The 26,255-nt window shown below is 47.1% G+C and overlaps 1 protein-coding gene across 1 annotated transcript in view; it reads right to left on the bottom strand.

The window, feature by feature from the left end:
- Positions 1-352: 352 nt before the first annotated feature.
- Positions 353-26,255, bottom strand: part of zgc:158260 (uncharacterized protein LOC571389 homolog) — a 49,875-nt gene continuing 23,972 nt past the window's right edge. Inside the window, exon 8 of the mRNA XM_041193057.1 lies at positions 353-711. Coding sequence (XP_041048991.1) covers positions 601-711 — 111 coding nt within the window. The 3' untranslated portion in view covers positions 353-600. The remainder of the gene's footprint in view (positions 712-26,255) is intronic.

Below are 26,255 nucleotides of genomic sequence, written 5' to 3'. Positions count from 1 at the left end.
GTTTCAATTAATTGGTCAGTTAGATTGTGCAAATATGATGTTAAGTAAGTTATCTGTCACAATGGACAGAGACCCCTGATGGACAATGAAAATTGGTAAATAATTTAAACTCAAAATTTTGGTCTGACACTTTCAGTAAAACAAGACAGTTCTGAATTGTGAGGTTGATTTATGTCAGGGTCAAGAGATTGGAAATAATAACTGACATCTAAGACATATTTTGTCCTATTCTGGCAGATAATAAAGGCTCCAACTTTTTTTGATTTAGTAATAAAATGTGATCATTTTGCCCTTTTAGTAGATCAAAGTGTTACTTAAATTACATACTATACATAATCAGAAAATCAGCAAGCACAGTTTAGGCAACATATCTAAGAACTTGCCCATTTATTGGATTCAATTGTGTGTTTTGTTCACATAATTACTTGACACAGTATTTGACAATCCTTGAAAGAACACAAATATTTTTACACTTTTTGGTATATATTTGTAAAAAATGCTGCTTAAGTATAAACTAAAGCCAAAGTAGATACTAATATTTGTAAGGGAAATCATAATCACATATAAACAGTGATAAAATGATACAGTTGAGATTACTTGTTAATTAATGATGTATCCAATTTGCACTGAAGAATTAAGTATTTTCTGTTCCAATTTGTTATTTTGCTTTTCCACTTCATCATCAACTGTGGCAAATTGTTTCCCCAGGAACTGAAATATTTAAAACCATAATATATTAACCACAGTGAATTACAAGTTAAGCCATATCACTTACACAACACATTTACTTTTCAAATCCATATATCTTCCTAGTTTCATGTGACCTTCATTTCAAGGCTATCATTTGTAATTATCCTTTCTCTCCTTGAAAGACTGTACTCAGATAATAATGATACCAAATGTTCTCATGACACTGACACCAACTGTTCCAAATGTCACCTATTGGAAGTGACCATCACTCATTTTGGCTTAAAAAGTAATCTATTTTGCTGTTGTATCACTCTGAAAAGATATTTTTGAAAATGCTTAAATGGGCTTGCAAGTTATAGGCATAAATATCACTTCTTTCATTTTCCAAACATTTACAGCTTTGTTAGAGGTTCAGAAGACAATGTGGACCAATATGACGGGGCTATTGGGTATTATTTTGGTTTATATCCTTGAGGAGAGAATGGATAAATCCTTCACCCATTTGATAGTGAATACATTGGCCATAAGTACAGAAATGGTACTTGTAAAAGTAATCCTAGTTAAAGGTGCTTATTGGCAAAAACACTTATGCAATGCACATATAAAATACCTGTAGTGTTAAATGTTGTGTATATGCCCACCGACCCTGTAAGCAGAGCTTGGGTAGCCAGAGGGGCATGCAAATGCCGAGGTGCACTGGTGAGAAGGCCTGCCTCAATTCTCTGGGACTTCCTCCGATTTGTTTTAGAAATTGGTAACCCTTTAGCCCTCACCCCCACCCTCCATAGCCCCTCATATCCAGCAGGCTACCTCCATAGTCACTCACCTAGTATCCAAAAGGGCAGATCTCAGGAGCCATGGGGAGATGTAAAACAAAGCTTCTCATTTTAAAGAGTGGGGCATTTAAAACACTTCAAATCCTGACAGACATACAGGCTTTATCTATCCTTCAAGAGAGTTTACATCTACCTCATTAATTTGTGGCCTCCAAACTGCAGATTAAGGCCCTTGCAACAACCAAAGTGAGGCCTGTTTAAACTCAGCACTGAGTTGAAATGACCCTACTAAGTTCAGGTTTTGTTCCCATGTGAATCACATCCTTCCCCTTTCTCCTACTGGAAAAAAATGGATCTGTTGGAAACCATGCCATATCTTCTGGCTCTGGCATAATTAATTATACATCCGGGGGTTTCGCACTGTCTTCTGTGGTGGGGCGGGCTTGATGGCGCCCGTCCTGCTGTCATATCTGAGCGCCTATTTAAAAGGTGGCTGGACATCCACAGTGTCAGTCCAAAAACAGAGAAGTGTCTACAAGGTCATCCGCCAGCCCAGCTCCGAAATTTACTGATGCCTCCCTGCGTGCCTCCTGGACCATGTCAAGGTGCACAGGAATGTGCTGTACCTGCTTAATGGGAGGAGGAGGCCAAGCAGGAGTGCCAATGCTGCATGGCTGCAGATGGCCAAGCCATTAATGCCCATGGGGTGCACAAGAGGTTGGCAACAGAGTGCTGGAAGAAGATGAATGATCTTACTTGCTCTGCAAGGGCAAGTCTCATCAGGTGGTCACATAAGCAACAAAGACTCCAATATGTCGGGGTCCAAGGCCCAGTGGTGACAGCATGGCCTGCCTCACAGTCTCACTTCAGTGCATCCACATTGCATTGGGGTGCCTACTGTGCCTCTCTCAACCTTCAGCATACATGGAACATTGCATGGATTTGGGGTGGTCGGGGTCTGGGTGGGGAAGGAAGAGCGGAACCGGCTGAGGCGCAGAAGGAAACAGCAACCTCCGCAAATCACATACCTGTCTGAGCCTTCCCCTCGAATGTGGATTTGCTCAGTACTCTGGAGGAAGCTGGTCCACAACCCAGTGATGACCTGTCACAAAAGTGGGCTAACTTACGAGGTAGGATATGATAAAGGAACCAAACTCCACTGCTCCAATCCATGCAACATACAACTCCTCTCAAACACATTCTCTTCTTTGAGCAGGAGAAACTCCGTCACAATCGCAGAGATCATGAGAAGATGGAAGGGGGGCACAACCATTTTTCAGGTCTCTGATGGAATTCGAGGAGAGGGCATCTGAGCTCGCAGGAATGGAGCAGGACAGAGCCATTGATGATGGGGAACTCAGCCTAAGGTATCCATCTGGTAAGGATTCATCCATTCAAACCTGAGAGTCGAATATGCCTTCATGTTGGAGGCAGCTGATGCTGTCACTTGCACTTTTCTATCCCACTTACAGGTGCCTCCAGGAAGAGACCAAGGCCAGAGGAGGAGGAGGACTCCCTATCAAGCGTCAGCACCAGCCCCAGCCCAGACATGAGCCAGGAGGGAGCTCCACACTGTAGAGGCATCACAGCAGTCACTTGCACCCTCCACCAGTTCAGGAACACACACCACGGTTGGGTATTTGTGCTAGTTTAGGAAGAGTCTCAATGTAGTGGTCACTGCACAGACATGTGCTTGCAGCAGGAGGAGGCAGCTTCAGCCAAGCTCCCCAGCTCTCGGAGGACTGTTGGGGAAGAGGCATCTGTGAGATCCGAGTCAGATGTGCACCTCTGGATTTGGCCTTCCAACTCATGGTGGGGTGTCAACAAGAGGCGGGGATACATCATACAGAACTGTTGGAAGGCCTCAACAGAGTGGCACGCGAGTCGGTGGAGTCCGTCCACCTGCTCTCTGATGAAGTGGTGGTGCCCACATCTGCGTGCATGGAGGTCTCCATAGGGAGGTTGGCAAATGCCATGGAGCCCCTCGTTCAGCAGAATGCCCAGTTTCTGCCGGAGATGCGTACAAATCTGCACTCCATTGCTGTTGCCATGGGTAAGTTCATGCATTGGCAATGCAAGAGGGGAATGGGGCACCTCGACATCGCTCCAGGTGCCCCTTCCCCTCAAGGAGTCAGGCACTCAAAGGGAGGAAGATCAGAAACTGGACAACCCTGGGCCATCCACTCAGGACACTCAAAAGATGGCTGCTCCCTCCAAATCCCCTTTGTCTGTGACCCATTCAACTTCATCCTCTGTCCCCCAGAGGATGACAGCCAAAGTAAGCCTGGGCCCTTCAGGCCTTGGCTTTCCAGAGCATGACTGCCAAAGTTATCAAAGACAACAGGGAAAACAACTCCACAGGCTGTCTCCATCCCTGCTGCAGATGTCAGGGCAGCACCTAGAAGAAGTGGTAGGCAACATAAAATCAAGAAATTTTGATCTCAAGTGGTTTCACTTGAGAACACTGTCACTGTGTTAGCTACAAATATATTCACTCTCACTAAATAATGTCTACTGATGATTTCAGCATCATTATATAGGCTTCGGGAGACCTCCACCCCACCTCACGGCCACCCCCTCGCCAACATTAACAGTCCAGCTGCATGTAGCTGGACCATGAGTGATTCTGGAGGGAGAAGTGTGTTTTTGGCAGGGCCTTTCGGAGCCTCATGCAAACACTCTCCCATGCACATGGAGCCTTCATCTATCACACTCATCTCACTGTCCTGTGCATTTTGAATGTTGCCTGCTGGGGTTCTCTTTCAGTTGTCCACTGCCACCGCCACCCCCCCCCCCCCAACCACCACCACCACCTTACACCTTCCTCCCCCCTTACTCCTTTCTCCACCCTCACTCCCTCCTTCCCTCTGGACACCTCCCCCCCCTCTGAACTTCTTCCCCTCTCCCATATTCAGCCCCCCGACACCTTCGTGCCTCCTTCTCATTTACACCCCCCACACCTTTGCCACCGCCCACCCACATCTTCACTACCGCGTCCCCCCCCCCCCCACCCCCCACCAAGACCTTCCTCTGCCATTCATAGCTAAATCTTCCTCTCCCGCTTACACCTAGACCTTCCTCTTCTGCTTACATCCAAACCTTCCTCTTCCCCGCTACACCCCCCACCCCACCCCTTCGCTGCATCCTTACCAGCCCATGGCAAAGTCCTCGAAGTTCCGAAGCAAGTTCAAAGCATCAGCCAAGTCCATGAAGATCCGAAGCCTCAGCAAAGTTGAAGTTATTGCATGGAGACCTCTCACTTTCTGAGAGCTGCTTCGCTGCAGAACCATCAGCATGAGGAACCACTTATCATGTGATGCCACGTGTTCTTCCAAGGTCCGGTAGCTGTAGGGCTCCAGTATCTTCTGTTCCTTGGATGTTTGCGATTTGAAGGTCCCGACTCCTGCACATCACACTTGTCCAGACATGTTCTGGACCAGCATGTTTTCCTGTTGGCATAACGGGGAATTGGCGTGGGAGTGCGATTCTGGTCTGGCCTTCATTCACATCCCATTAGGGGGATGCAATGATCCCACCTCCAGTGGGATTCCCGATCCACCGTGCGAGCAGCATCAGAAAATCCTGCTGAAAATTCGAGTTGGCGTGAAACCGATTTTTGGGGCTCCTGCCAAATTCTCTCGCTCCCCCCGTCCCTCATCCCCCAAAAGCCATTGATCCTGTCAGCGGAAGTATGGGAGAATTCCACCTATTGTGTTTCAGCCATAATTTTACTTTTATATAAATCTGTCCAATGGAAAAAATCTAATGTCAGTATTTGCTTGTCACGATTTTTTAAACTTGCCCTTGGAGCTCTCCAAACAGTTTTAGCTCTCTCCCATTTTCTCTGCCTCCCACACGACCAAACTGTAAATTTTTTCTCTGACTTTGCTCTGCTGTTCACAGAACTTACTTGTGCTGTACAGTTGCCAGGCAATTTCATATATTTAATATTAAAATAAGCAGCCCTGGGTTACTCAAACTCTCTAGTAATTATGAAACACTTTTTGGCCTGCGTCTCCTTTCCGGTTTGTCTCATCCTTCTTTGCCTCCAACTCTGCTTTTCTGATTGTCTTGCTTGCTTGCTTGCCCTCTCTCCCCCACTCATCTTCCATTTCTGTCTCTAAGGTGCTGTTTATATTAAAATGTCTGGTAAGCTACATGTTTTTAAACATACATGCCAACTATGAGATTTCACACCAACAATCAATGTTTTATGAATACGCACAGCCCCATGTCAGCATTTGCCGGCAATAATCAGCTCACCTCACACCAGGTCCCCTTTCCCCCCAGGGCTACTGTTCCTCTTTCTTTCATACTTGCTCTCATTTCTAACCTACTCCTTTGACTGAAAACTGGCCAGACCTGGACCCATCTCTCTCCCTAATGGTGTTTATCCTGCCCAATGTGCATTGCAGAAGGGAACCCCTAGAAGAACAGAAGTTCCTGCCTAGTATAGAGCAGCTGGATAACATTATTAGCAGCAGCTGCACTGAGGAGAGAGAGGGATGCCAGTTTGGCAATATGTGAAAAGATCTTGCAACAACCTGTATTTTTCTGTAAGTGTCACAACTACTTCCTGTCACACTTTAACCATCATACTTCAGATGTCACACTCAATAATATCCCCGACTCACTAGTATCAATGCTACAAATGATCTGTTAACGAATATTAAAGGTTTTGAGAACATTCAAACTTAAGATGCGTCCTTCCAGTGTTGAAAATATTTAGAGATAAAAAGGCACTCATTTCATGACAAGTAGAGGTTTTTATTGAAGAAAGTTTGCAGATTCACATGGAACTGTAAATTTACAAGCATCTGACTATTTGCAAACCTCCCTCACCAGCATGTTATGAAATTGTGATTGACCTCATATATATTTATTAACAGTAATTCAACTTTGCATCCTTAGTGGTGAGGACTACTTAACAAAGGTTCGAGAAAGCATTTGTGTTTTTATAATATAAGTGCAAATCACTTTCTTCACTATTACCTTATTTAATTTGCAGAGTCGGTGGTTATACAGAAACACATTACCAATGCTAGTAGAGGTCGTGGATTTTGAAGGTGCTATTGAAGAAGCCTTGGTGAGTTGCTGCAGTGCATGTTGTAGATGGTACACACTGTTGTCACTGTTCATTGGTGGTGGTGGGAGTGAATGTTTACGGATGGGGTGCCAATTAAGCGGGCTGCTTTGTCCTAGATGGTGTTGAACTTCTTGAGTGTTGTTGGAGCTGCACTCATCCAGGCAAGTGGAGAGTATTCCATCACATTGCGGGGAGGCATTGGTGTGGTGGTATTGTCACAGGACTGGTAATGCTCTGGGGACTGGGGTTCAAACCTCAAATCGGCAGATGGTGGAATTTGAATTCAATAAAAATCTGGAATCTAATGATCTAGTGAAACCATTGTCGATTGTTGTCCCTTAGGGGAAGGAAATCTGCCATCCTTATCCAGCCTGACTTACAGGTGGCTCCAGATGTGCAGTAACGTTGCTGATCCTTAAATTCCCTCTGAAATGGCCCAGCAAGCCACTCAGTTGTATCAAATTGCTAAAACACCAATAAAAAGGGAATGGAAACTGGACGGAACATCTGGCATCAACCTAGGAACCTAGGCACCAGAAACGACAACGGCAAACTCAGCCCTGTTGACCTTGCAAAGTCCTCCTTACTAACATTTTGGCTAGTGCCAAAATTGGGAGAGCTGCCTCACAGACCGGTCAAGCAACAGCCTGACATAGTCATCCTCACGGAATCATACGTTACAGACAATGTCCGTGACACCACTATCACCATCCCTGGGTATCTCCTGATCCACCAGCAGGACAGACCCAGCAGAAGTGGCAGTACAGTGGTATACAGTCAGGAGGGAGTTACCTGGGAGTCCTCAACATTGACTCTGGACCTGCTGAAGTCTCATGGATCAGGCCAAACATGGGCAAGGAAACCTCCTGCTGATTACCACATACCACCTCCCCGGCTCAGCTGATGAATCAGTGCTCCTCCATGTTGAACACGCTTGGAGGAAGCACTGAGGGTGGCAAGGGCGCAGAATGTACTTTGGGTGGGGGACTTCAATGTCCATCACCAAGAGTGGCTCAGGAGCACCACCACAGACCCAGCTGGCTGAGTTCTAAAGGGTATAGCTGCTAGACTGAACCTGCGGCAGGTGGTGAGGGAACCAAACATGACCTCATCCTCACCAATCTGCCTGCTCACCAATCTCACCAATCAGATACATCTGTCCATGACAGTATCGGTAGGAGTGACCACTGCACAGTCCTTGTGGAGACGAAGTCCCATCTTCACACTGAGGATACCCTCCATCGTTTTGTGTTGCACTACCAACGTGCTAAATGGGATCAATTTCAAACGGATCTAGCAACCTGAGATTGGGCAATAATGAGGCACTTTGGGCCATCAGAATTGTACTCAAACACAATCTGTAACCTCATGGCCCAGCATATCCCCACTCTACCATTACCGTCAAGCCAGGGAACAACACTGGTTCAATGAGGAGTGCAGGAAAGCATGCCAGGAGCAGCACCAGGCATACCTAAAAATGAAGGGTCAACCTGGTGAAGCTATAACACATGACTACTTGCGTTCCAAAAAGCATAAGCAGCAAGTGATAGACAGAGCTAAGTGATTCCACAACCAACAAATCAGATCTAAGCTCTGCAGTCCTGCCACATCCAGTCGTAAATGGTAGTGGACAATTAAACAACTCACTGGAGGACGAAGCTCTACAAATATCCCCATCCTCAATGATGAAGGAGCCCAGCACATCAGTGCAAAACATAAGGCTGAAGCATTTGCAACAATCTTTAGCCAGAAGTGCCGAGTGGATGATCAATCTCGGCCTCCTCGGGAGGTCCCCAGCATCACTTAAGGTACTTAAAGTTGACAAGGCACCGGGTCCTGATGAGATGCATCCAAGGATATTAAAGGAAGAAAGAGTGGAAATTGCAGGGGCATTAGCCATAATTTTTCAGTCTTCTCTAGACTCAGGGGAGGTGCCATAGGACTGGAGAGTTGCAAACATTACATCCTTGTTCAAAATAGGTTGAAAGGATAAGTCCAGCAATTACAGACCAGTCAGTTTAACTTTCGTAGTGGGGAAGCTTCTAGAAACAATTATTTGGGATAGAATTAGTAGTCACATGGAAAAATGTGGGCTGATTAGGAACAGCCAGCATGGATTTCTAAAGGGGAAATCATGTCTACCTAACTTGCTGGAGCTTTTTTGAAGAGGCAACAGGAAAGGTTGATGAGGATACTGCTGTTGATGTGGTGGACATGGACTTTCAAAAGGCATTAGATACAGTGCCACACAACAGACTTGTGAGAAAAGTTATAGCTCATGGAATAAAAGAGACAGTGGCAACGTGGATACAAAATTGGCTGAGTAATAAGAAAGAGGGTAATGGTTAATGGATATTTTTCAGGCTGGAGGAAGGTTTGTAGTGGAGTTCCCCAGGGGTTGGTATTGGGACCCTTGCTTTTCCTGATACATATTAATGATCTAGATCTTGGTATGCAGGGGACAATTTGAAAGTTTGTAGATGTTGCAAAACTTGGAAGCATTGTGAGGAGGACAGTGTAGAACTTCAAAAGGACATAAGCAAGTTGGTGGAGTGAATTGATAGGTGGCAGATGAAGTGAAGCGATGCATTTTGGTAGGAAGAACACGGGCTTTATCAATAATGGCATAGGGTACAGGAGCAAGGAGGTTATGATGAACTTACATAAGACACTGGGTAGATCTCAGCTGAAGTAGTGTGTACAATTCTGGGCACCACATTATAGGAAGGATGAGAACGCATTGGAGAGAGTGCAGAAGAGCTTTACAAGAACGGTTCCAGGGATGAAAAACTTCAGTTATGAAGATGGATTGAAGAGGTTGGGGCTGTTCTCCTTGGAGAGAAAAAGACTAAAATGAGATTTGATGGAGGTGTTCAAAATCATGAGGGGGCTGGATAGAGTAGATAGGGAGAAACTGTTCATGGTTGTAAAAGGAACAAGAATGAGAGGGCACAGATTTAAAGTAATTTGCAAAAGAAGCAAATGTGATGTAAGAAAAAACTTTTTCACACAGTGAATGGTTTAACTCTGGAATGCACTGCCTGGAAGTGTCGTGGAGGCAGGTTCAATTGAGGCATTCAAAAGGGCAATAGATGATTATCTGAATAGAAACGATGTGCAGGGGTACAGGGAAAAGGCAAGAGAATGGCACTAAGTCATAATGCTCATTTGGAGAGTCGTGCAGACACAATGGTCCGAATGGCTTCCTTCCACACCGTTATAATTCTGAGATTGTAAGATCACAGATGCCAGTCTTCAGCCAATTCAATTCACTCCACGTGATATCAAGAAACGGCTGAAGGCACTGGATACTGCAAAGGCAATGGGCCCTGACAATGTTCCGGCAATAGTACTGAAGGCGTGTGCTCCAGAACTTGCCGCTCCCTTAGCCAAGCTGTTCCAGTACAGCTACAACACTGGCATCTATCGAGCAATGTGGAAAATTGCCCAGCTACGTTGTATACACAAAAAGCAGAACAAATCCAACCCGGCCAACTGCCCCATCAGTCTACTCTCTACCATCAGCAAAGTGATGGAAGGGGTCATCAACAGTGCTGTCAAACTGCACTTGCATAGAAATAACCTGCTCACTGATGCCCAGTTTGGGTTCTGCCAGGGTGACACAGCTCCTGACCTCATTACAGCCTTGGTTCAAACATGGATGAAAGAGCTGAACTCCAGAGGTGAGGTGGGAGTAACTGCCCTTGACATCAAGGTACCATTTGATCGAGTGTGGCATCAAGGAGCCCTTGCAAAACTAGAGTCATGGGATACAGGGGGAAAACTTTCTGCTGGTTGGAGTCATACCTAACACAAAGCAAGATGGTTGTGGTTATTGGAGGTCAATCATCTCAGCTCCAAGACATCACTTCAGGAGTTCCTCAGAGTAGTGACCTAGCACAACCATCTTCAACTGCTTCATCAATGACCTTCCTTCCATCATAAGGTCAGAAGTGGGGATGTTCATGGATGATTGCACAATGTTCAGCACCATTCGCAACTCCTCAGATACTGAAGCAATCCATGTCCAAAAGCAGCAAGACCTGAACAATAGCCAGGCTTGAGCTGACAAGTGGCAAGTAAAATTCGTACCACACAAGGGCCAGGCAACGATCATCTCCAACAAGAGAGAATATAACCATTGCCCCTTGACATTCAATGGCATTACCATCACTGAATCCCCCACCATTGACATTCTTGGTTACCATTGACGAGAAACTGAACTGGACTAGCCATGTTAATACTGTGGCTACAAGAACAGATCAGAGGCTAGAAATCCTGCAGTGATTAACTCACCTCCTGACTCCCCAGGGCCTGTCCATCATCCCCCGTGCACAAGTCAGGAGCGTGATGGAATACTCTCCATTTGCTTGGGTGAGTGCAGCTCCCACAACACTCAGGAAGCTTGACACCATCCAGGACAAAGCAGCCCATCTGCTTGGCACGCCATCCACAAACATTCACTCTCTCCACTACCGATAAACAGTAGCAACAGTGTGTACCATATACAAGATGCACTGCAGAAACTCACCAAGCCTCCTTAGGCAGCACCTTCCAAATCCATGACCACTACATCTAGAAGGACAAGGGCAGCAGATACATGGGAACACCACCACCTGGAAGTTCCCCTCCAACCCACTCACCATCCTGACTTAGAAATATATCACTGTTCCTTCACTGTTGTTGGGTCAAAATCTTGGAACTCCCTCCCTAACAGCACTGTGAGTGTACCAACACCACAGGGACTGCTGCAGTTCAAGAAAGCAGTTCACTACCATCTTCTCAAGGGCAACTAGTGTTGGGAAATAAATGCTGGCCCAGCCACATCACGTAAAGGAATAATAAAAAAAAGTCCAGGCTTATGCCTGTAGATGGTGGACAGGCTTTGGGGTGTCAAGAGGTGAGTTACCCGTCGCAGGATTTCTAGTTTCTGATCTGCTCTTGTAGCCACATTTATATGGCTAATCCAGTTTAGTTTCTGACCAGTGGTAATCCCTAGGTTATTGACAGTAGGGGTCCAATGATGGTAATGCCATTGAATGTCAAGGGGTGATGGTTGGATTCTCTCTTGTTGGAGATGATCATTGCCTGGCATTTGTGTGGTGCGAATGTCATTTACCACTTGTCAGCCCAAGCCTGGATATTGTCCAGGTCTTGCTGCATTTGGACATGGACTGCTTCAGTATCTGAGGATATGTGAATGGTGCTGAACATTGTGAAATCATCAGTGAACATTCCCCACTTCTGACCTTATGATGGAAGGAAGGTCATTGATAAAGCAGCTGAAGATGGTTGGGCCTAGGACACTACCCTGAGGAACTCCTGCAGTGATGTCCTGGAACTGAGATGATGGGCCACCAATAATCACAACCATCCTCATTTGTGCTAGTAATGGCTACAATCCAGTGGAGAGTTTTCCCCCTTATTCCTATTGATTCTAGTTTTGCTAGGGCTCCTTGATGTCACACTCGGTCAAATGCAGCCTTTATGTCAAGGGCAGTCACTCTCACCTCAGCTCTTGAGTTCAGCTATTTTATCCATGTTTGGACCAAGGCTTTAATAAGGTCAGCAGCTGAGTGGCCCTGGTGGAACCCAAACTGAGCGTCAGTAAGCAGACTTATAAGAGCTGCTTGATAGCACCGTCTGTGGAATAAAGCTTTAGTCAGCTAAATTGTCTAATGGGTTAAATGGTCTAAAAGTGATTATATTGTAGTATGGTAATTTATGTAATCTTTACTAATCAAGCAGTGTAAACTAATCACGAGGAGTATCTTTGAAAAGTTTGTAGTTACAACTGCATCCTGTAATGTGCTAAACGAAACAATGGTGCCCTGATTAACTCTGCTGATATGGTAATTTATGTAATCCTTATCTAACATAGTTGTAGTTAAACTGTTTCATTGTGAAATGTACCATCTGCCTGTAATTGTATTACTGCGTTCTCTCTTTGATCGTGCTAACCATGACATAACTGTGATTTCTTGGTGTATGAACCTTATATGGTATAAATTTCTTGTCATGAGCAGTATAAACGACGCTGGATTCTCTGTTCAGGGTGTTAGACTGACTAGGAACCACGGGTGGTGTCCTGAGCAGCCGACTCCCAAGGATGCCTGAATAAATATAGTTTTGCTTCTAACAAGTCAGTGTTCTTGTATTTCTGTCGCGAATTCGACAGTACTACCTTGGAGGTTCCACCGAGATGGCAAGCATGGCTGCCTAAGCGAACGGTAGTGCCCTAACAATGGACGACTCAACCGGTATATAAATAAGGTAAGATTTTACTTACCAGAGTCTGTCCGCTGCCTGTACACATGCAGGTGCTCGACATGTGCACTACACCTCTGCCATAGCCTGACTGTTAGAAAGCAAAACGAAAAGGAGGGATCTGGGATTCCGTGGCTACCTACCTAGGGTTTGAGTCCCTGAGGTTTAACAGACAGGGTCTGCAGTACGGACAAGGTCCGTAGTAAGCAAGAGAGGTAAGCCAATAAGTAAAGGTTGAGCGCACTAAGAAAGGATCTGCTGCCTGTCTGTGAATGTGTTTGAAGGAACAAGAGAAAGAGAGAGAACGCAGAGTGTCTCAAGGGAACTAAGGAGACAGGTACAGCGTAGGAATCAGTATGGGAGCAGCTGCAGCAAAAGGGGATATTCCCGTCCCCGCTAAGGGAATGCCAGCGTATTATATGCTTCAGAATTATGACCCACCCAGTTGTAAATTTTTTAAAAATGGAATTGGACCCCCAGAGATGACCCCAAGAAGCAATTCCCATTGGAAGGCACTTGGGATCTCGATAAATTAGTGAACTTAAGAGAAGCTCTAGAATCAAAAAGAGGCAAGGTAAAACAACCCCAGTGGGATGCCTATTATATTTGGTATTTGGAAGATTTAAAGGAAAGATGGAAATTTTGTGAAAATGCCACCAGCCCACTAAAGAGGATATTGAGGTGTTGATGGACGCCAGTTTAGGAACAAACAAATGGAAACAGGTTAAGGACAAAAATGAATGGCCGGAAGGACCTACCCCAGGGGCCGAGTTCAGTAGCCTCTGGGATCGAATCTAAATGGCCATAAGGGACTGTTACCCCCAGGTTGTAGACTGGTTTAGAATTAATGCTACACAGCAGAAACCAGGCGAAGACATGGGTGATTATGCTGAACAAGTATGAAAAGTGTTTTCAGAATGTTCAGGTCTAACAGAGGGTGAAGGAGGACCTACGATGGTTAATGTTATTGTAAACGGTTTGCAACCCAGTATGAAGAATATGTTTTGTACAACTTGTATTGGATGGGAAGCCAAACCCCTGGTTGAGGTAATGAGTGTGTTGCAACATTGCCAACGCCAGAACCAGAATCAGCATCAGCACCAGCAGCAGCAGCAGAAACCCTTTAAAAAAAAATACAAATGAGATGCTTATGTATGCAGGTCCAGTTGAACCTGCTCCGCGCCCACCATATAGTGGGCGCCAGCAAAGAGGCAAAGGGAGGTGTAGAGGATGGCAGAACAGAGATAATTTCAATTGTTACAATTGCGGACAACAAGGACATTGGGCTCGTAATAGCCCTCAGCCCCGAGCAACTCCCCTCCCTCCCCCAGGGCAGTCAGGGATGGCACTATGAGTTACATTGTATGGCATATTATGATAAGGAAGGCCATGACCAGGACTATGCATTAATGGCAGCCCCACAAGTGGGATCATTGTTTCTTTTGGAAACAGGAAACATTTATATGGGCCATGAAGGAATAGCCTTGCAAATTGACTTGCCAGCAAAAGCGAAGCTGCTATTCCATTATGCAGACGTATCGGTACCACATTGCACCTTGTATGTTCATCCCGGCCAATACGCAAAAGATTTGGGCCCGACGATTAAATGACTCTCGACTTGGAAACTCACGTACTTAAGGCTGATGCCCTGCGGAAGGACCGATGTTTTACCGGACTCCGAGGTACTACTTGAAGGAGGATCCCCACAATGTTTGAGCGCCAACAACCGGGAAATGATTCCGCCCCGAAAACAGCGGGACAACAAGAATATGGAATTACTTCAGCAAGTGCCAACACGGCTGTGGGCTAAGCACTCGAATGAGGTAGGATGAATTCTATCTGCTGAACCGTTTCGCGTTCAAGTTAATCCTGACAAACCGTTGCCTCGGAAAGCACAATATCCCTTAAGTCCAGCGGCGGAAAAAGGCATTCAGGAGTTAGTAGCGGCCCTCCTCCAGCAAGGAGTTCTTGTCCCGGTCATGAGCCCCTGCAATACCCATATCCTACCTGTAAAAAATCCCGGTAAGGAAGAATGGTGTTTCGTCCAAGATCTGTGAGCTGTTAATGACTGTGTAATCCCAACCTTCCCGGTAGTGCTTAACCCAGCCACCATTCGAAGCTGCACAGGCTACGGAACTTTTTACACTTACCAGGGCCTCCATCTTAGCCCAAGAGAAATCTGTCACTATATACACTGATTCACGATATGCGTTCAGAGTAGTTCATGATTTTGGTCCACTTTGGAAATTGGGAGATTTTATCACCGCCTCTGGAAATCCAGTCAAACATGGGTTGCTTATCAGAAACTTGTTACAGACGATTTTATTTCCCAAGTCTGCAGCTGCCATTAAGCACGCTGCTCACACCAATCAAAAAGATGATGTTTCTAAAGGAAATGCAAAGGCAGATCGGGTGGCTAAGGCTGCAGCAGCCCGATCTGACTGGATGGTGGTCAACCAATGTGTTGCGGCCCGTTCCAGTACTCCCTCTAACCCTTTAACAATTGACGAAGTGTCAAGATTACAAAGCACTGCTGATGTTGAGGAAAAGAGGGTTTCGCTTGCCGCTGGCTGTTGCCAGAAGCCTGATGGTCTTTGGATTTCCCATGACGGCCGTGTGGTGGCTCCAAAGAACCTCTGGCTTGCGCGTGCATGTCATTCTTTCACGCATGGTGCAAAAAGGGGGGATGAATTATGTTATGCAAAAATCCTGGTACGCGCCTGGATTTGCTTCTTTTGTGGAAATCATTGCTACCAAACGTATGACTTGTCAAAAGTATAATGCAGGAAAAACACCTTGTGTTAAACCTGCTTCACAACCCCAACCATGGGGCCCCTGTATACATATGCAAATGGACTTTATACAAATGCCCAAATGTATGGGACTACAATATGTGTTATTAATAATGGACTTATTCTCTAGAAGGGTAGAAGCGTTCACCACCAGAAAAAAATGATGCTACCACGGTAGCCAAATTACTTTTAAGAGAAGTTATCCCTAGGTTTGGAATACCTGAACGGATTTCTAGCAACAACGGACCCCACTTTACAGGTCAAGTGGTCAAAGAAGTGATGAAAGGACTACAGTGTAAGCAACACTTGTCCTGCATCTACCACCCGCAATCAGCCGGAGCAGCAGAAAGACAAAATGGTATCCTTAAGACAAAACTAGCAAAGCTTTGTACAGAAACAGGATTAAAGTGGCCGGAAGTACTTCCACTAGCACTCATGCTAATGAGATCTAGCCCCAACAGAGTGACAGGACTGTCCCCCCGTGAGATAATAATGGGCCGTCCTGTAAAATTGGCTATATGTGCTCCCCTGTCCATCAAAGGAATGAACATACAAAACATGAGTGAAAATATAAACAGAATTACCTGGAAAAACTCTGCAGGTCTGGCAGAATCGGCGGAGAAGAAAAGAGTTGACGTTTCGAGTCCTCATGACCCTTCAACAGAACTAGGTGAATCCAAGGAGAGGGGTGAAATATAAGCTGGTTTAAGGTGGGGGTGGGGGGGGGGCAGGGGCGGTTGGGTGGGGGGAGAGAAGTGGAGGGGGGTGGTGTGGTTGTAGGGACAAGCAAGCAGTGATAGGAGCAGATAATCAAAAGATGTCACAGACAAAAGAACAAAAGAACACAGAGGCGCTGAAGATGGTGATATTATCTAAACGAATGTGCTAATTAAGAATGGATGGTAGGGCACTCAAGGTACAGCTCGAGTGGGGGTGGGGGGGCATAAAAGAGTTAAAAATAATGGAAATAGGTGGGAAAAGAAAAATCTATATAAATTATTGGAAAAAACAAAAGGAAGGGGGAAGAAACAGAAAGGGGGTGGGGATGGAGGAGGGAGTTCAAGATCTAAAGTTGTTGAATTCAATATTCAGTCCTGAAGGCTGTAGGTGCCTAGTTGGAAGATGAGGTGCTGTTCCTCCAGTTTGCGTTGAGCTTCACTGGAACAATGCAGCAAGCCAAGGGCAGACATGTGGGCATGAGATAAAAACAAAAAAACTGCGGATGCTGGAAATTCAAAACAAAAACAGAATTACCTGGAAAAACTCAGCAGGTCTGGCAGAATCGGCGGAGAAGAAAAGAGTTGACGTTTCGAGTCCTCATGACCCTTCGACAGAACTTGAGTTCGAGTCCAAGAAAGAGTTGAAATATAAGCTGGTTTAAGATGTGTGGGTGGCTGGGGCGGTGGGGGGGGGGCGTGGGGAGAAGTGGAGGGTGTTGGTGTGGTTGTAGGGACAAGCAAGCAGTGATAGAAGCAGATCATCAAAAGATGTCACAAACAACAAAAGAACACATAGGTGTTAAAGTTGGTGATATTATCTAAACGAATGTGCTAATTAAGAATGGATGGTAGGGCACTCAAGGTATAGCTCTAGTGGGGGTGGGGAGAGCATAAAAGATTTAAAAATATTTAAAAATAATGGAAATAGGTGGGAAAAGAAAAATCTATATAATTTATTGGAAAAAAACAAAAGGAAGGGGGAAACAGAAAGGGGGTGGGGATGGAGGAGGGAGCTCCAGTCCCAAAGTTGTTGAATTCAATGTTCAGTCCGGAAGGCTCTAAAGTGCCTTGTCGGAAGATGAGGTGTTGGTCCTCCAGTTTGCATTGGGCTTCACTGGAACAATGCAGCAAGCCAAGGACAGACATGTGGGCAAGAGAGCAGGGTGGAGTGTTAAAATGGCAAGCGACAGGGAGGTTTGGGTCATTCTTGCGGACAGGCCGCAGGTGTTCTGTAAAGCGGTCGCCCAGTTTACGTTTGGTCTCTCCAATGTTGAGGAGACCACATTGGGAGCAACGAATGCAGTAGACTAAGTTGGGGGAAATGCAAGTGAAATGCTGCTTCACTTGAAAGGAGTGTTTGGGCCCTTGGACTGTGAGGAGAGAGGAAGTGAAGGGGCAGGTGTTGCATCTTTTGCGTGGGCATGGGGAGGTGCCACAGATGGGAGTTGAAGAGTAGGGGGTGATGGAGGAGTGGACCAGGGTGTCCGCGAGGGAATGATCCCTACGGAATGCCGCCCGGGGGTGTGAAAGGAAGATGTGTTTGGTGGTGGCATCATGCTGGAGTAGGCGGAAATGGCGGAGGCTGGTGGGGTGATAAGCGAGGTCAAGGGGGACCCTATCACGTTTCTGGGAGGGAGGAGAAGGCATGAGGGCGGATGCCTGGGAGATGGGCCGGACACGGTTGAGGGCCCTGTCAACGACCGTGGGTGGCAATCCTCGGTTAAGGAAGAAGGAGGACATGTCAGAGGAACTGTTTTTGAAGATAGCATCATCAGAACAGATGCGACGGAGGTGAAGGAACTGAGAGAATGGGATGGAGTCCTGAAAGGAAGCGGGGTGTGAGGAGCTGTAGTCGAGGTGGGAGTCGGTAGGCTCGTAATGGATATTGGTGGACAGTCTATCACCAGAGATTGAAACAGAGAGGTCAAGGAAGGGAAGGGAAGTGTCAGAGATGGACCACGTGAAAATGATGGAGGGGTGGAGATTGGAAGCAAAATTAATAAATTTTTCCAAGTCCCAACGAGAGCATGAAGCAGCACCGAAGTAATCATCGATATACCGGAGGAAGAGTTGTGGAAGGGGGCCGGAGTGGGACTGGAACAAGGAATGTTCCACATACCCCATAAAGAGACAGGCATAGCTGGGGCCCATGTGGGTACCCATAGCCACACCTTTTATTTGGAGGAAGTGAGAGGAGTTAAAGGAGAAATTGTTCAGTGTGAGAACAAGTTCAGCCAGACGGAGGAGAGTAGTGGTGGATGGGGATTGTTCGGGCCTCTGTTCGAGGAAGAAGCTAAGGGCCCTCAGACCATCCTGGTGGGGGATGGAGGTGTAGAGGGATTGGATGTCCATGGTGAAGAGGAAGCGGTTGGGGCCAGGGAACTGGAAATTGTTGATGTGACATAAGGTGTCAGAGGAATCACGGATGTAGGTGGGAAGGGACTGGACAAGGGGAGAGAGAAGGGAGTCAAGATAACGAGAAATAAGTTCCGTGGGACAGGTGCAAGCTGACACGATCGGTCTACCGGGACAGTTCTGTTTGTGGATTTTGGGTAGGAGGTAGAAGCGGGCCGTCCGAGGTTGGGCGACTATCAGGTTGGAAGCTGTGGGAGGAAGATCTCCAGAGGAGATGAGGTTAGTGACAGACCTGGAAACAATGGCTAGATGTTCAGTGGTGGGTTCATGATCCAGGGAGAGGTAGGAGGAAGTGTCTGCGAGTTGACGTTCAGCCTCCGGGAGGTAGAGGTCAGTGCGCCAGACAACAACAGCACCTCCCTTGTCAGCGGGTTTGATGACAATGTTGGGGTTGGATCTGAGAGAACGGAATGCAGTAAGATCAGAGAAAGCCAGATTAGAATGGGTGAGAGGAGCAAAGAAATTGAAATGGCAAATGTCGTGCCGACAGTTCTCAATGAAAAGATCAAGAGAAGGGAAGAATCCAGAGGGAGGGGTCCAAGTGGAGGGAGAATATTGGAGGTGGGTGAAAGGACCTGTTGAATGGGGAGAGGACTCCTGACCAAAGAAGTGAGCCCGGAGATGAAGACGGCAGAAGAAGAGTTCAGCATCGTGCCGAGCCCGAAATTCATTGAGATGAGGGCATAAGAGTATGAAACTAATACCTTTGCTGAGCACTGAACATTCAGCGTCGGAGAGGGGAAGGTCAGGGGGTATAGTGAATACACGGCTGGGGTTGGGATTGGTAGATAGGGTGGGGATGGAGGGTCCTAGATGGGTGTTGGTGTCGATGAGTTGTTGGAGCTTGCATTCCTTAGCACTTGAGAGAAAGAGAAAAAGTTTCTTGTTGAGGCGTCAGATGAGACGAAGAATAAAATGAAACTGGGGGCATGCGCAGCTTTGAAAAAGGGTACGGCGGTGCTGCTGGAGGCAGAGGTCGAGTGTGTTCATATGGCGGCGCATGGCACTGAGTGTGGATCTCGGAATGTGACGGGAACAGCAGTCCAAGAAACGTTTTATGTCCCGGAGATACCTGTAATCCTGGGTGGGTTCGAAACAAGAGGGATGGAATTTCAGTTGAAATCCACGTGGGGTAAGCCGGAGATGGAGACAGTCACTGAGAAAGGAGATGTGGCTGTGAAAGCGGGTTTTAGTAACACCTTGTCAAGCACCAGGAGAGAAATGGAAAGCAATGAAGGTGAACAAGGTAAAAGAGAGATGCAGAAATCTTGTCGCAGAGAGGAACAAAACTTCTTCAAGGTAGGCATTTCTTGAAGATAAAAACAAAAAACTGCGGATGCTGGAAATCCAAAACAAAAACAGAATTACCTTGAAAAGCTCAGCAGTCTGGCAGCATTGGCGGAGAAGAAAAGAGTTGACGTTTCAAGTCCTCATGACCCTTCAACAAAACTGGGTGAATCCAAGGAGAGGGATGAAATATAACCTGGTTTAAGGTGGGGAGGGGGGTGGTGTGGTTGTAGGGACAAGCAAGCAGTGATAGGAGCAGATAATCAAAAGATGTCACACACAAAAGAACAAAAGAACACAGGTGCTGAAGTTGGTGATATTATCTAAACGAATGTGCTAATTAAGAATGGATGGTAGGGCACTCAAGGTACACCTCTAGTGGGGTTGGGGGGGGTCATAAAAGATTTAAAAATAATGGAAATAGGTGGGAAAAGAAAAATCTATATAAATTATTGTAAAAAACTAAAGGAAGGGGGAAGAAACAGAAAGGGGCTGGGATGGAGGAGGGAGTTCAAGATCTAAAGTTGTTGAATTCAATAGTCAGTCCGGAAGGCTGTAAAGTGCCTAGTCGGAAGATGAGGTGCTGTTCCTCCAGTTTGCGTTGGGCTTCACTGGAACAATGCAGCAAGCCAAGGACAGACATGTGGGCAAGAGAGCAGGGTGCAGTGTTAAAATGGCAAGCAACAGGGAGGTTTGGGTCATTCTTGCGGACAGACTGCAGGTGTTCTGCAAAGTGGTCGTCCAGTTTACGTTTGATCTCTCCAATGTAGAGGAGACCACATTGGGAGCAACAAATGCAGTAGACTAAATTGGGGGAAATGCAAGTGAAATGCTGCTTCATTTGAAAGGAGTGTTTGGGCCCTTGGACGGTGAGGAGAGAGGAAGTGAAAGGGCAGATGTTGCATCTTTTGCGTGGGCATGGGGAGGTGCCATAGGTGGGGGTTGAGGAGTAGGGGGTGATGGAGGAGTGGACTAGGGTGTCCCGGAGGGAACAATTCCTATGGAATGCCGCCAGAGGGGGTGAAAGGAAGATGTGTTTGGTGGTGGCATCATGCTGGAGTGGGTGGAAATGGCGGAGGATGATCCATTGAATGTGGAAGCTGGTGGGGTGATAAGTGAGGACAAGGGGGACCCTATCATGTTTCTGGGAGGGAGGAGAAGGTGTGAGGGCGGTTGCGTGGGAGATGGGCCGGACACGGTTGAGGGCCCTGTCAATGACCGTGGGTGGAAAACCTCAGTTAAGGAAGAAGGAGGACATGTCAGAGGAACTGTTTTTGAAGGTAGCAACATCAGAACAGATGTGATGGAGGCGAAGGAACTGAGAGAACGGGATAGAGTCCTTACAGGAAGCGGGGTGTGAGGAGCTGTAGTCGAGGTGGGAGTCGGTAGGCTTGTAATGGATATTGGTGGACAGTCTATCACCAGAGATGGAGACAGAGAGGTCAAGGAAGGGAAGGGAAGTGTCAGAGATGGACCACGTGAAAATGATGGAGGGGTGGAGTTTGGAAGCAAAATTAATAAATTTTTCCAAGTCCTGACGAGAGCATGAAGCAGCATCGAAGTAATCATCGATGTACCGGAGAAAGAGTTGTGGAAGGGAGCCGGAGTAGGACTGGAACAAGGAATGTTCCACATACCCCATAAAGAGACAGGCATAGCTGGGGGCCATGCGGGTACCCATAGCCACACCTTTTATTTGGAGGAAGTGAGAGGAGTTGAAGGAGAACTTGTTCAGTGTGAGAACAAGTTCAGCCAGACGGAGGAGAATAGTGGTGGATGGGGATTGTTCGGGCCTCTGTCCGAGGAAGAAGCTAAGGGCCCTCACGTCATCCTGGTGGGGGATGAAGGTGTAGAGGGATTGGACGTCCATGGTGAAGAGGAAGCGGTTGGGGCCAGGGAACTGGAAATTGTTGATGTGACGTAAGGTGTCAGAGGAATCACAGATGTAGGTGGGAAGGGACTGGATAAGGGGAGAGAGAAGGGAGTCAAGATAACGAGAAATGAGTTGCGTGGGGCACGAGCAAGCTGACACGATCAGTCTACTGGGACAGTTCTGTTTGTGGATTTTGGGTAGGAGGTCCAAGGTTGGGCGACTATCAGGTTGGAAGCTGTGGGAGGAAGACCTCCAGAGGAGATGAGGTCAGTGACAGTACTGGAAACAATGGCTTGATGTTCAGTGGTGGGGTCATGGTCCAGGGAGAGGTAGGAGGAAGTGTCTGCGAGTTGACACTCAGCCTCCGCGAGGTAGATGTCAATGCGCCAGACAACAACAGCACCACCCTTGTCAGCGGGTTTGATGACAATGTTGGGGTTGGACCTGAGAAAACAGAGTGCAGTAAGTTCAGAGAGAGACAGATTAGAACGGGTGAGAGGAGCAGAGAAATTGAGACGACTAATGTCGCGCCGACAGTTCTCAATGAAAAGATCAAGAGAAGGTAAGAATCCAGAGGGAGGGGTCCAGGTGGAGGGAGAATATTGGAGTTGAGTTAAAGGATCTGTTGAATGGGGAGAGGACTCCTGCCCAAAGAAGTGAGCCCGGAGACGAAGACAGCAGAAGAAGAGTTCAGCATCGTGCCGAGCCCGAAATTCATTGAGACGAGGGCATAAGAGTATGAAACTAAGTCCTTTGCTGAGCACTGAACGATCAGCGTCGGAGAGGGGAAGGTCAGGGGGTATAGTGAATACATGGCTGGGGCTGGGATTGGAAGATGGGGTGGGGTCTATGCCCCCAAACCTTGAGTGCCCTACCATCCATTCTTAATTAGCACATTCATTTAGATAATATCACCAACTTCAACACCTCTGTGTTCTTTTGTCTGTGACATCTTTTGATTATCTGCTCCTATCAATACTTGCTTGTCCCTACAACCACACCACCCCCGTCCACTTCTCTCCCCCCACCCAACCCCCCGTCCCCCCCCTCCCCACCTTAAACCAGGTTATATTTCACCCTTCTCCTTGGATTCCACCAGTTTTGTTGAAGGGTCATGAGGACTCGAAACGTCAACTCCTTTCTTCTCCGCCGATGCTGCCAGACCTGCTGAGTTTTTCCAGGTAATTCTGTTTTTGTTTTGGATTTCCAACATCCGCAGTTTTTTGTTTTTATCTCTTTGTTTAATTGACTGCCACTCCTCTTCAAGAAATGCCTACCTTGAAGAAGTTTTGTTCCTCTCTGCGACAAGATTTCTGCATCTCTCTTTTGCCTTGTTCACCTTCATTGCTTTCCATTTCTCTCCTGGTGTTTGTCAAGGTGTTACTAAAACCCGTTTTAACAGCCATATCTCCTTTCTCAGTGACTGTCTCCGTCTCCAACTTACCCCACGTGGATTTCAACTGAAATTCCATCCCTCTTGTTTCGAACCCACCCAGGATTACAGGTATCTCCGGGACATAAAACGTTTCTCGGACTGCTGTTCCTGTCACATTCTGAGATCCACACTCAGTGCAATGCGCCGACACATGAACACACTCAACCTCTACCTCCAGCAGCACCGCCATACCCTTTTTCAAAGCTGTGCGTGCCCCCAGTTTCATTTTATTCTTCATCTCATCTGACGCCTCAACAAGAAACTTTTTCTCTTTCTCTCAAGTGCTAAGGAACGCAAACTCCAACAACTCATCGACACCAACATCCATCTAGGAACCCCCACCCCTGCCTGTCCATCCGTACCCCCCCATCTTCCAAACGCAGCCTCAGCCGTGTATTCACTATACCCCCTGACCTTCCACTCTCCGACGCTGAGCGTTCATTGCTCAGCAAAGGACTTAGTTTCATACCCTTACATGCTCATCTCAATGAATTTCGGGCTCGGAATGATGCTGAACTCTTGTTCCGCCGTCTTCGTCTCCGGGCTAACTTCTCTGGGCAGGAGTCCTCTCCCCATTCAACAGATCCTTTCACCCACCTCCTATATTCTCCCTCCACTTGGACCCCTCCCTCTGGATTCTTCCCTTCTCTTGATCTTTTCATTGAGAACTGTCGGCGTGACATTAGTCGTCTCAATTTCTCTGCTCCTCTCACCCATTCTAATCTGTCTCTCTCTGAACTTACTGTACTCTGTTCTCTCAGGTCCAACCCCAACATTGTCATCAAACCCGCTGACAAGGGTGGTGCTGTTGTTGTCTGACGCACTGACCACTACCTCGCGGAGGCTGAGCGTCAACTCACAGACAATTCCTTCTACCTCTCCCTGGACCATGACCCCACCACTGAACATCAAGCTATTGTTTCCAGGACCGTCACTAACCTCATCTCCTCTGGAGATCTTCCTTCCAACCTGATAGTTGCTCAACCTCGGACAGCCCGCTTCTACCTCCTACCCAAAATCCACAAACAGAACTGTCCCGGTAGACCGATCGTGTCAGCTTGCTCCTGCCCCACGGAACTCATTTCTCGTTATCTTGACTCCCTTCTCTCTCCCCTTGCCCAGTCCCTTCCCACCTCCATCCGTGATTCCTCTGACACCTTATGTCACATCAACAATTTCCAGTTCCCTGGCCCCAACCGCTTCCTCTTCACCATGGACGTCCAATCGCTCTACACCTTCAGCCCCCACCAGGATGGTCTGAGGGCCCTTAGCTTCTTCCTCGAACAGAGGCCCGAACAATCTCCATCCACCACTACTCTCCTCCGTCTGGCTGAACTTGTTCTCACACTGAATAATTTCTCCTTCAACTCCGCTCACTTCCTCCAAATAAAAGGTGTGGCTATGGGTACCCGCATGGGCCCCAGCTATGCCTGTCTCTTTATGGGGTATGTGGAACATTCCTTGTTCCAGTCCTACTCCAGCCCCCTTCCACAACTCTTTCTCCGGTACATCGATGATTACTTCCGTGCTGCTTCATGCTCTCGTCGGGACTTGGAAAAATTTATTAATTTTGCTTCCAATCTCCACCACTCCATCATTTTCACGTGGTCCATCTCTGACACTTCCCTTCCCTTCCTTGACCTCTCTGTCTCCATCTCTGGTGATAGACTGTCCACCAATATCCATTACAAGCCTACCGACTCCCACAGCTACCTCGACTACAGCTCCCCACACCCCGCTTCTTGTAAGGACTCTATCCCATTCTCTCAGTTCCTTCACCTCCGTCGCATCTGTTCTGATGATGCTACCTTCAAAAACAGTTCCTCTGACATGTCCTCCTTCTTCCTTAACCAAGGTTTTCCACCCACGGTCGTTGACAGGGCCCTCAACCGTGTCTGGCCCATCTCCCACGCATCCGCCCTTGCGTCTTTTCCTCCCTCCAGAAACATGATAGGGTCCCCCTTCTCCTCACTTATCACCCCACCAGCTTCCGCATTCAAAGGATCATCCTCCGCCATTTCCGCCTACTCCAGCATGATACCACCACCAAGCACATCTTCCCTTCACCCCCCCGGGCGGCATTCCGTAGGGATCATTCCCTCCGGGTCACCCTGGTCCACTCCTCCATCAACCCCTACTCCTCAACCCCCACCTATGGCACCTCCCCATGCCCACGCAAAAGATGCAACACCTGCCCTTTCACTTCCTCTTTCCTCACCGTCCAAGGGCCCAAACACTCCTTTCAAGTGAAGCAGCATTTCACTTGCATTTCCCCCAACTTAGTCTACTGCATTCGTTGCTCCCAATGCGGTCTCCTCTACATTGGAGAGACCAAATGTAAACTGGGCGACCACTTTGCAGAACACCTGCGGTCTGTCCGCAAGAAAGACCCAAACCTCCCTGTTGCTTGCCATTTTAACACTCCACCCTACTCTCTTGCCCACATGTCTGTCCTTGGCTTGCTGCATTGTTCCAGTGAAGCCCAACGCAAACTGGAGGAACAGCACCTCATCTTCCGACTAGGCACTTTACAGCCTTTCGGACTGAATATTGAATTCAACAACTTTTGATCTTGAACTTCCTCCTCCATCCCCAGCCCCTTTCTGTTTCTTCCCCCTTCCTTTAGTTTTTTTCCAATAATTTATATAGATTTTTCTTTTCCTACCTATTTCCATTATTTTTAAATCTTTTATGCCCCCCCACCCCCACTAGAGGTGTACCTTGAGTGCCCTACCATCCATTCTTAATTAGCACATTCATTTAGATAATATCACCAACTTCAACACCTCTGTGTTCTTTTGTGTGTGACATCTTTTGATTATCTGCTCCTATCACTGCTTGCTTGTCCCTACAACCAAACCACTCCCCTCCACTTCTTCTCCTCCCCCCCACCACCACCACCACCACCTTAAACC

This window comes from Carcharodon carcharias, chromosome 1 (genome assembly GCF_017639515.1).
Source record: "Carcharodon carcharias isolate sCarCar2 chromosome 1, sCarCar2.pri, whole genome shotgun sequence".
In the NCBI taxonomy this organism is placed as follows: Eukaryota; Metazoa; Chordata; class Chondrichthyes; order Lamniformes; family Lamnidae; genus Carcharodon; species Carcharodon carcharias.
The sequence above is the reverse complement of the archived record's forward strand: the minus strand, read 5'-3'. Positions and strand labels throughout refer to the sequence as shown.